This window comes from Carcharodon carcharias, chromosome 15 (assembly GCF_017639515.1).
Source record: "Carcharodon carcharias isolate sCarCar2 chromosome 15, sCarCar2.pri, whole genome shotgun sequence".
NCBI classification, from domain to species: Eukaryota; Metazoa; Chordata; class Chondrichthyes; order Lamniformes; family Lamnidae; genus Carcharodon; species Carcharodon carcharias.
The window spans coordinates 58,996,416-59,008,675 of NC_054481.1; the positions used below are offsets into that span (position 1 = coordinate 58,996,416).

At 41.2% G+C, this 12,260-nt stretch overlaps 1 protein-coding gene across 4 annotated transcripts in view; it reads right to left on the reverse strand.

Annotated features, from left to right (window-relative positions):
• Window positions 1–7,180: 7,180 nt before the first annotated feature.
• The window catches only part of LOC121288094 (probable helicase with zinc finger domain), a 471,833-nt gene continuing 466,753 nt past the window's right edge, over window positions 7,181–12,260 (reverse strand). For all 4 annotated transcript variants that reach the window (XM_041206411.1, XM_041206410.1, XM_041206412.1 and 1 more), the window contains one exon: window positions 7,181–8,644. In XM_041206411.1, the coding sequence (XP_041062345.1) occupies window positions 8,355–8,644 (290 nt within the window). In that variant the 3' untranslated portion in view covers window positions 7,181–8,354. The remainder of the gene's footprint in view (window positions 8,645–12,260) is intronic.

Genomic DNA, 12,260 nt, shown 5'->3' on the forward strand with positions numbered 1-12,260 from the left:
ATAATAAGCTTGCCAGCAAAGTTGAAGCCCGTGGAATAAAGGGACAGTGCAACATGGATATGAAATTGGCTGAGTAACAGGAAACAGAGACTAGTGGAGATTAGAATTTAAAATTGCAATTAATATCAGGAGCAATAAAACAATACTTTCCAGTTATGATTTGCAAGTGGCAAATCAGGAATTGGTCAGACCTCTCAGAGCCTAGACTAGCAGATTAGTTGAAGCATCAGGATTAGGCTGATTTAAGAAAGTTTCACCAGTTTTCACAAGAAAGGATCACAGAAATATATAATCTTATAAACACAACAATTAAGGCAATGGGCTAGGCCTTGAATAGCTTCTTATCACAGTTCTATAACTAAGCTGAGTATTGTAGGAAAAATTGGTGACATAATATTGAGTGCTAATGTGCAATAGTTGCAGACATTAAGAGGATTAGGAGAAGCTCTGTACAAAGTCTAATGTCAGTGCGAATAAACTTGAGGTATGCATGTACAGTGAAGTAATTCACTTTGTACAATCCATGATTCATATGTGGTCAAAAACAGGAAAGGAATTTCAGATGATAAGAAACCCTCAGTAAACATCTCCACTGACTTACATGAGAAGCAGACTGTCAGGAACATTCCCAGAGTTTATGGAGATTACAGTATTTATCAAGTGTACAGTATAACACTCAGAGAACACTTGACTCATTTGTGGGACGATGAGCTTATCTTACCAAGAAAGGTTGAACTTGTCGGGTTTATACCCATTGGGGTTTAGAAGAATGAGGGATGACCTTATTGAAAAATATAAGATCCTGAGGGGACTTAATAGGGTGGATACTAGGAGAATATTTCCCCTTGTAGGAGAGACTAGAACTAGGGGATGGAAATATAAGTCTCCCATTCAAGATGGAGATGAGGAGAAATTTTTCTCTCAGAGGGTCTTGGATCTCTTCCCTGGAAAGCAGTGGAAGCTGGATCATTGAATTATTCAAGGCTGTGTTGGACAGATTTTAAGAAACAAGTGAGTAAAGGGTTATGGGTGCAAACAGGAAGGTGGAATTGAGACCACAATCAGATCAGCCATGATCTTATCAAATGGCAGAGCAGGCCTGAAGGGCCAAATAGCCTACTCCTGTTCCAATGGTCCTATGTTCCTAATGTGATGCCCTTTTCATCATCACCTACAGTAAACTATGGGCAGAATTTGACCCATCGGCGAGTTGGGGGAGCTCCCGAGGTCACCACGCCCCATTTAAATTTTCAGGAAGGTGGGGGCGCAACAAAATCACCTGCCAATTGAGGCCATTGACAGAGACTATTAAGTAATTAAAGGACCTGCCCATCCAACCTTAAGGTTGGCGGGCAGGTCAGGAGCCCCAGAGCGAATTGGAAAAAGCATGAAACCCCATCTACGGGCAGGATGATGTTTTAATAAAGTGTGTGAAAATTATGGACATGTCCCAACTCATGTGACATTGACATGAGGGGACATGTTAGGGAAATTTTATTTTTCTATTTTTATCTTTTTGACATTTACAACCGATCTCCCTGAGGCAGCACTTAGCCTCAAGGAGATGAGTGCACTCTTTCATTGGCATGCGTGAAAGAGCGCATTCTCAATTTTGGGATTGCTTCCCATCCGCACAGGCAGCGCATAGCACTTCTGTGTGGACATCATGCTGGGCAGGCCTTAATTAGCCCACCTACTTAATAGCGCTGCGCCCCCAATCGGTGGCACCAATCGGAAGCGCGCCTGTGCGCGTCTGCCATTCAACTTTTCCCCCCTCCCGACGGGGGGAAAATTCAGCCCTATGTTACTCTACAAATTCATGCCACCAAAAGTGCCAGGCAATGGCCATCTCCAACAAGAGAGAATCTAACCATCTCTCCTTGACTTTCAATGGCATTACCATCGCTGAATCCCCCACTATCAACATTCTGGGGGTAACCGTTGACCAGAAACTGAACTGGGACAGCCATATAAATACTGTGGCTACAAAAACAGGAATTCTGGGGAGAGTAACTCAACTCCTGACTCCCCAAAGCCTGTCCACCATCTACCAGGCACAAATCAGGAGTGTGAACTGTCCATTTGCCTGGTTGACTGCAGCTCCAATAACACTCAAGGAGCTTGACACCATTCAGAACAAAACAGTTGCTTGATTGGCACCCCATCCACCACCTTCAACATTCACTCCCTCCACCAGCGATGCACAGTGACAGCAGTGTGTACCATTTACAAGGTGCACTGCAGCAAATCACCAAGTTTCCATCAACAGCACCTTCCAAATCCGCGACCTCTATCGCCTAGAAGGACAAGGACGGCCAATGCATGGGAACAGCGCCACCTGCAAGTTCCCCTCCGAGACACGCCATGCTGACTTGGAACTATTCTGCCATCCCTTCATTGTTTTTGGGTCAAAATTCTGGAACCTCCTTCCTAACAGCACAATGGGCATTCCTAAAATATGTGGGCTGCAGCGGTTCAAGAAGGCAGCACATGACTAGCTACTCAAGGACATTTTGGGATGGGCAATAAATGTTGGCTTATTCAGCAACACCCACATCCCTTGAAAGAATATTTTAAAAATTGACTCTAATCTTGGCACATGATTTTACCTGCAATCTATAAACAAAGAATCTATCTCACTTACCATTTTGCTCTTCATTTCTGGGTCTGGTCCAGTTTGCTTTAGCACCACTTACTGTCCATTTTTGTTGCCTTTTGATGCCACCTCTGCTGCTGTCAACCATCCTGTTGAGATTCTACTGCATGTATTTTGTCGATGAGTTCTCCATCGCTATGCAGGGATGGGGGAGCAGGTCAGCACAGATCGCGGGTGACATGGGTGAGAAAATCGTGAGGTGCAGCAACTTCAGTTTCTAAATTAAGCTGGACAACTGTAAAGGCTTCCTCCTGATTGCTGGAAAAAGGCTGTTCCTTTAGCATCATGGTATCAGCTATGGCTCCGTGGGTATCTCTTTTATCTACGAGTTAGAAGACTGTGGGTTCAAGGTCCACTTTGGAGATTTAAGTACATAACCCAGGCTGACACTCTGCAGTACTGAGCAAGTGCTGCATTGTCAGAGGTGCCATCTTTCATGCGAGACATTAAGTGATTCAAGAAGGTGGCTCACTACCGCCTTCTCAAGGGCAATAGGCAATAAATGGTGGTCTTATCAGTAATGCCCAAATTCTATGAATGAATAATTTTTTTAAAAAAAGACTCCATCTATTCTCTAAGGTTGATGTACAAGATCCCATGGTACTATTTCAATGAAGAGCTGGGGAATTCTCCCTGGTATCCTGGCAAACATTTATCCTTCAAGCAGTCATTAAAAACAATTATCTGACCATCATCGTATTGATACATGTGGTAATTTGCTGAACTTACCTCAGCATTGGTTGCCACATTCCTACAATATTGAGTACACTTCAAAAGTACTTTTCATCAGAACTGTTCTGATGAAAAGTCACAGCCCTGAAATGTTATCTGTGTTTCTCTCTACAGATGCTGCCTGTTCTGCTGAGTATTTCCAGCATTTTCTGCATTTATTTCAGATTCCCAGCATCTGCAGAATTTTGCATTTGCTTCAAAATACTAAATTGATTCTGAAGCACTTTGGAATGTCCTGAGGCTGCGAAAGATGCTATAGAAATGCAACTCTTTGCACAGTCAGGGGAATAAGACTTGTGCTTCAACATTGACCTTTTCACTCTGATACTATTGGTTAGACCTAAAGCAGCTGATTGTCCTAACTGAATGTGCTGTGCATAGCTCCTATTAAATACAAATTCATTTAAAAGGTAATTAATTGGAACAATTTGTTTTATAAATGCAAGTTTTGCTGTAATAAGAGTAGGTTTGAGAAAGGGAAAGTCGATTTCCTGAGTTTGAATTGTAGGTGATTGAAAGGCTGAAATGGGAAGGGATGATCAGTCAGAATGATGTATGGGGAGCTTTGTTCAACAGGCTAATGTAAGAACATTGCCATGGGCATTGATGGTGTGGGTTTGGTTGGGGGGGGGGGGGGGGCGTTGGTGGTGGGGGTAAGAGGAGGGGGAGGGCAGGGAGAAAGAGAGAGAGCAAGCCAAGAACTATCAGACTGATTAGGAGAGCGCAAGATATTACCTGGGTGATTTAGGAACAAACAGAATGGTGCTGTTTGGTGATCCAGTGGAAGAGAGCTTGGATAGAGTGTAATTCCAAGGCATTGGCAGTGTGATTTAAAGAAACAGCAAAGCAATGCCAATGTGACTTAGGGAAGGAGAGCAAGGAAGTGCTGATTGCTCTGGGGTGGTCTTCCCTTCAACCTTCAGATAAAACCCAAAATAATTTTTCCTCCAATTAATTTAATGGAAGAGGAGGAGGAATGCATTAGCACTGGGCCTGTATGGCTGCATTAGACATCAGCTTGAGGCAAGGGGTGCCCTTATCTGCATATTCTCAAGAAACAGCAGAAACCTGAAGAGGGTGTGGAGGGCAATCTTTTCCTGGCTACAAGGTACATATGCAGGACAGCTCATCTTGACTCCTTCAGCTGGCCATTGCATTAACAGTGTTGTGTACATCCCCCAATTCATACCCCTAACAAGGCATTAAATTCAAAATGTTTCCTGTCTGCTCCCATTCATGTCATGACATCAATGTTGCTATCACACCTCTCCAAGAACGATGTCTGAACAGCCAATGACTTCATGCCTAATTTTCATCAGAGGCCATTGTGTGTGCATGGATCCATGCTTAACTACAGTACTCTATTTCCTTTGGTGCCCACATGAGTGCAAATTTTTAACTCTAATCTAGAGCCACCCAAATGGCAGGCATGCATGAGTTACCTTATCCCATAATAGCTAAGCCACTGGACCTTATAGGCTGCACATCTTGAGCAGCCTGACCTTGTCTGTTTCTCCCTCTTCCTTGAAGACAGTGCAAGAAATACCTTTGTTATCCATGAGATGCAGTGAAACCCAGGTGTCAGTGAGCAGAATCAACCTGCCTTTCTGTGAAGACTTCAGTTTATTCAACTCAGCTCAGCTCAAAGCGCTGTTCTCAGTCGACTCCTTTTTATAGCTCTCGACCTTTTATCAAGGTTTATAACTGCCAGCTGCACTCAAAAAAAATAACAGGCTGTCATATAAAATAACAACCAATTGCAGAGGCTGATTATTTTTGAATTTTTGAGTTTGACCTCCTCTTAAGTTTGTTATGAGCAGAAAAATGATGACAAAATTCACAACGTACGTAACAATTTAGCCAGAGGCTATTGTATGACAAATTGTGCCTGATTTAAAGGGGCAGCTACCAGGGCGAAACAAAACATATCTGTAGGAAAATAATTCTGTTCAGTTTAACTTCTGAGAGAAGCATTTTAACTATATCATTGTAAAATGGGGGCCCTCCAGCACATCAGATTGACATTGACTTACAGGCCAAATTGTTTTTTCAAGATATTAAAGGAGCTCCAGGCCTTTACTTCCTGACTGCCTCCCAACAGAGGCAGTGATAACAAAGGGAGCTTGCCTGAATTATTAAATTGAGGCTTATGCCAGAAACCACCGGAGCACCGTGCTATTATATTTGGAAAGTTTAGGCATTTGCATCAAGTGTTGTGTTTTCATTTATTGAAATTCACATGGTTTTCTCCAAGGAAATACTGGTATATTTGTTATTCGGAAAGAAAGGGAAGGATAAAAGGAGGGTTGCCAGGTAGATGCGACTACACCATACAAAGACAGTCGCAACTGTCATTACCCTCCAACTCAGATTTATAAGCAGAGGCACACTTAGCACCTTTATAGATTGTAATTCATAAGGGAAGCTGTGATAGAATTGTGTTACATGCTATAGCCTCTGGTCAAACTCCTCCTCTGCATTGTTCAAGTCTGTTAAGGGTACCACAGCACTTAACGTTTAGGGTTCTGACCGATTCCAGGCAGTCACAGGGTTCATCAGCAACATCAGCCCATCTACATTTCACAGATATGTTAAGCAGGTGACTAATACTTTTTTTGACAGAGGAAGCAATTATATCACTTTTCCAATGGACAGCCGGCAACAGCAGGAAAGGACCCTCCACTTTTTCCAAAATGGCATGATTTCCCCAGGACAGGGCATCGGTGAGTGTATTCTTGTTATCTAATAATATCTTCATGAAATGCATAAAATGTTATTCCGTGAACATTGGTTTGTCTGTGCATCAGTTCAGGATCATGTAGGTTGATCCCACTCCCAAGGCAGAAGTCATGGTATCTTCAGGTTATGACAATCCACATTGTTTCCATTATTTTACCCATAAAAGATCAGGTTCCAAGCTAATGACACTCAAACAGCTCTTGAGCACAGATACAATGCATTGCATCTATTTATCAGAACGATCATTGAGAGGATTTTTAAAAATGTTGGATATATTATTTTGAGCCCATACCTGAGACACTATTGGTTCATCTCATTAATTGGTAGGCTGTGCTGACTTGGTTCTTCAGGATTTCTTCTCAAGTGTTGATAGACTCGGTTGAGGTGCAGCAGGACACCCAAACTAGTGAAGCATTCATTTTAAGAATGATCAGTCTTTGTTCTATGTTCTTTATATTCTAAAAGATTTCAAATTTGATATGTACCTACTCATTTTTGAGACAACTGGCAAGTCTGCTTTCCCAAAGAGAAACAATATTGAACCTAGATGAAGGGAGCCAATTATGCAACTTTGGTTCATAAGCAAAAGAATTAATTGCATTAGAAACAGCACTGCATACATGCCATCTATTATGGATATTTTAATAACGAATCTTCATATAGAAACCTAACAGAGATGTTTTCCATGAACTCAGAATGAAGATTGTGACCCATCTTGTGATTTTAATATAGAACAGATTATAAGAATGTATTAGCAGATGTTGTGTGATGTTGCTTCTGGTAAGTTGAAAGATTTGCTGATTTATAATGACAGGTGCATTACAGCAGGTGAGACATGATGAAAAATTCTAAGATCAAGTTTTGTTCTATAACAGCCCAAGATCTGATTGGTGTGCCTTCCTAAGGTCAATTCAAAGCTTCTACCAACTTTTGCCTCTTTTCCAACAACCTACTGTAAATTGCACTAAGTTATCCATAACATGAGGTTTGACATGGCTCTTTGCAAGACTTCTTAATTAAAATATGAAACAGCTTTTGTTTTTTCACCAAAATATTTAATTAGTTGTTTTATGTACAATAAATAACAAAAATAGCGGGAACTTCGCCAAAATAAAGCAAGATCAAAATGGACAAATCAAATATTTTTTTCCGCACAGTTTGTTGAAGTGAACAGCGTGAGCTGTCTGTAGATTGGAAACATACAACTGTTAGTACAGTTTTGAATTAGGCTTTCTGTGCAATAGAGGAAAGTAACTGAAAATTCAGAGGAAGGAGGTCATTACCATTTAAGGTAGACACCATGCGATTTAAGAAATCAAAGCGTAGCTTAGCAACTGAAAAATTACAACAGTCACAAATGCTAAACGCAGTCAAGGTTTTTTTTAAATACCATATTAAATACATTACTACATAAAGAGAATCGAGGAACACTACAGACTTTGGGTAATGTCAAATATATAACTTGGACTTTCAGGTTCAAAAGAAAAGTGAAAATGCAAAAGGTCAGATGTGGCAGTGCTAAAAGCTCATCACATTTGCCATGTCATATCTTCACGATGGAAGACAGAATCACAGCTTCGATAGAGCATAATCTCCCAGTAACACAAATACAAAGCTCAGTGAGAATAGAGATTTGTAAATTTAGAAAATAACAAATGTTAAAATATCACTGTGTTTCTCCTGCAATGTCACTCTTGATCTTTCAAACACTGATTATTATAAATTAATGGGCTTAGCTTCTCTCTCACATCAATTGCAACAGGTTACCAACCATGCTCTTTGTGAATATGGCAGAGTGATTATGAGAAGCGTGTTTGGCTTTCCTCTATGGCTGGAGGAGGGCTGCAGTCACAAGTCACGCTCATTTTAATACAAAAACCAACACCAGCAAAATAAAAAGTATAAATTAAACTTTGGTACAACAACATTTCCCCTCCCAAAAAATACAAAATAAATAGAACAAACCCCACAAAAACTCACAATACTCATTTCAAAAGAATTCACCTGGTTCATGTGCAAATAAGCAGAGATGAAGAGCTTTTGTAAAAAGAAACTTTTTCACGAATGACGCCTTTCTACATGTCCAATATAGCATCTATAGAAATCTTTAAGTGCACGCAATAGTATCTTACAAAAAAGGTTCTAAAAAAAAGCAATAATGTCTCAAAAGAAAACAATGAGAAGTGCATCATAAATTAAACCATGTGATCATAATCTGCTACTTCAATTATTCGAAATAAGAATAGTAGCCACTGTCGTTTAAGGATGACCTCTTACTCAGGTCCTGCAATATAGAAATAGGATCAATGGGCTTCCTATCTGCTTCTGAAGACAACTTCAATCTAGTCTTGGGCGGAGCTCGAAGAACGCTGGCATAAGAGGCAGCACCTTTGCCTTCTACAGACTTAGATGGACTCTGGTATTGAAGTGGATTGGGCTGTGTGAGAGGGCTTACACTGGAACTACTTTTATTACAACCAGCATCCTCCTCGGTCTCAAAACCTGGAGCACCATGTCCTAAAAAGAGAGATAAATAATAGAATAATAACATGTAAAAATGTAACTTCTCTAAACTTTTCTACAGATGAAAATTTCAACATTTATTTCTGTAACAGATTTAATTGTCCCCTTCATTCCCCCTCTTGGTCCTCTTACAAGGTTACCCAAAGCTTCCACTGATCTATACAATGTCACTCTGCAATAGTATCTGGGAGTGTAGTAAGCATCACCTGGCTCCACTCAAGGAAGCTGGATCATCTGGTAGGGACGATATGGATGGTACAAACTTGTATCACATCATTCAGACACGAAGCATATTGGACACTCCATCCTCACAATATGATAATTGTTATTTTTTGCATCAGATTACAAGTCTGAGGATAGATTTCATAGAATAATCTTGTAGGCCCATGAGTATGGAAGATTCAGGAGAGATTTAATTGAGGTGTTTTAGGATGATTAAATGACGTGATAGAGTAGACTGAGAATAACTACTTCCTCTGGCAAGGAAAGTTCAGAACAAGAGGGCGTAACCTTAAAATTACAGCTAGGCTGATTCAGGGGTGATGTCATGATGTCAGGAAGCACCTCTTCACATAAGGTGATGGAAATCTGGAAATCTCTCTCCCAAAAATCTATTGAAACCATGAGTCAACAGAAAATTTCAAAACTGAGATTGATAGATTTATGTTAGACAAGGGTGTTAAGGGTTATTCAACCAAGGCAAGTAGATAGAGATAAGATATGAACTAACTGAACACAGAACAGGCTCCAGTTAGTATTGTGTTCAGTTCTGGGCATCATACTTTAGGAAGGACTTGAAGGCTTGAGAGAGCACAGAAGAAATTTTACTATAATAGTTCCAGGAATGGGGGTTTACCATTATGTGGTTAGACTGGAGAAGCTATAGTTGTTCTCCACTGGCAGAGAAGGCCAGCAGGAGATTTGATAGAGGTGTTTAACATCATAAAAGGTTTAGATAGAGTAAATTAGGATAAATTGTTTTCAATAGCTGAAGGGTTTATAAGGAAATGGTACAGATTTACTGCAATCAGCAAAACAACCAAAGGCTATGTGAAGAAAAACATTCTTACACAAGTGTTTAGAATTTGGAATGCACTGCCTGTTAGGATAGTTGGTACAGATTTAACAGTAGCCTTCAAAAGGAAATTGGATAAACAGAATCATAGAACGGTTACAGCACAGAGGGAAACTTTCAGCCCATCCTGTCCGTGCAGGCTATGCGCAAGAGCAATTCACCTAGTCTCACTTTAATCCTTTATTCTGAAGCTCTACAATTTTTTTCTCTTCAGGTGCTTATTCAATTCCTTTTTGAAATCCCCAATTGTATCTGTCCCCACCACACTTACAGGTAGTGCATCCAGCTCTTAACCACTCACTATGTAAAAAAATTTCCTCATGCTGCTGTCGCTTCTCTCTTGCCAATCACCTTCAATTGGTGTCCTCTGGTTTTCAACCTTTCTGCCAATGAGAACAGTTTCTCTCTATCTACTCTGTCTAGACCCTCGTGATTTTGAACACTTCAATCAAATCTCCTCTCAACATTGCCTTCTCAAAGGAAAACACCCTAGCTTCTCCAATCTATCCACGTAACTAAAGTTCCTCATCCCTGGAACCATTCTTGTAAATCTTTTCTGCACCCTCTCTTTTACTTTCACATCCTTTCTAAAGTGTGGTGTCCAAGATTGGACACAATACTCCTGTTGAGACTGACCTAGTGTTTTGTAAATGCTTAGTACAAAAGCGAGGAAGTCATGCTATGTACCTCTATTTATAATGCCCAGGATCCCATGTGCTTTACTGTTTCTTCAACCTGCACTTGACAATTTGGGCACGTAAACCCCAGGTCCCTCTTCTCCTGCACCACCCAGTTAAGGGCCTCATCCTGCTGCTACACAAGTTGGGGCTGTAATCCATTTAGGGTGGCCTCCCAGTAAAAGTTGGCAGTTTACCTGCAGGCTCTAGGAGGGGGAGAAAGGGGGCCCCTACTAATTGGGCACCCTGTGGGCCATGGACAGATCCCCAACAGCAAGGGCCACCCCCAGCACAAAGATGCACACCCTTTCCCTCATGACTGATCCCCTCCCCCTCACCAGGGCCTACCTAAGTAGTTCCAGCAAGGCCTACAAATTCACTTTAATTCTGGGGCCTCCTCTAATGGGGTTGCTGGAATTGAAGAGCTGCTGGCCATCTGATTGGCCAACAGCTCTTAAAGATGGGATCTGGAATCTTCCCTCTTAAAGGGAGTGACAGCAGGGAATTAACCACCTGATTGCCATTGAAATCAGTCATGGCTTCCGAAAATGGCCACAGCAGGACTGCCCCTGGCTTTCTGGATGATGGACAGGGCCACCACCATGTGCATTAAATTCAGCCCTATGTTAGTTGCCAATCTTTTCTCATATTCTCTCTATACCTCTCATTTCTTTTTTCACTTCCATTCTGAGCTTTCAATATTCAGCCTGGTTCTCACTTGTATTATCAATCTGTCATATGCACCCTTTTTCTGCTTCACCTTATCCTCTATTTCTTATGCCATCCAAGGAATGTTGGCTTTGTTTGCCTTACCTTTCCCCGTCTTGGGAACATACCTCAACTGTACCCGACCTATCTTCTCTTTAAAGGCAACCCATTGTTCCATAACAGTTTTACATGCAAATCTTTAGTTCCAATTAACTGGGCCAGTTCCATTCTCACCTGATTGAAATTAGCCCTCCCCCAATTAATTAGTTTCCCTTGGGATTGCTTTTTGTCCTTTTCCATGGCTAACCTAGCCTTATGATCACTATCCCCTAAATGCTTCCCTACTGACAACTGATAAACTCTTCCCTCTCTCTACTTTTACACTATTACCATTCCAGCCTATATCAGGATAATTAAAGCCTCCCATTACAAATACTCTATAGTTTTTGCATCTCCCTGTAATTTCCTTGCAAAATTGTTGCTCTATCTTTCCCACTAGTTGTTGCTCTATAGAATACATCCAGTAATGTGAAGGTACCCCGATTGTTTTTTAGCTGTAAGCATATAAATTCTGTCCTTGACCCCTCTGCGACATCTTTTTCCAGCACTGTAATATTGTCCTTCATCAATACTGCCACCCCTTCTCCTTTGCCTCCTTCCCCATCTTTCTTGAACACCTTGTATCCTGGAATATTTAGTACCCAGTCCTGACCTTTTTTGAGCCATTATCGCCACATCATATTTCCACATATGGAGGAGGCAATGGTGTAGCGGTATTGTCGCTGGCCTAATAATCCAGAGACCCACAGTAATGCTCTGGGGACCCGCGTTCAAATCCCACGGCATATGGTGGAATTTGAATTCAATAAAAATCTGGAATTAAAAGTCTAATGATGGACCTGTCTGGTTCACTAATCCCCTTTAGGGAAGGGGATCTGGTGTCCTTACCTGGTCTACCCTACCCGTGACTCTGGACCCACAGTAGGTGACTCTTAAATGCCCTCTGAAGTGTAGGCCATTCAGTTATAACAAACCTCTACAAAGTCACAAGAAGGAATTAAACTGGACACCCCCGCCCCCGGCATTCACCAGAAACAATAATGGCAATTGCAGCCCTGTCGACCCTACAAATATCTCCTAACTAACATCT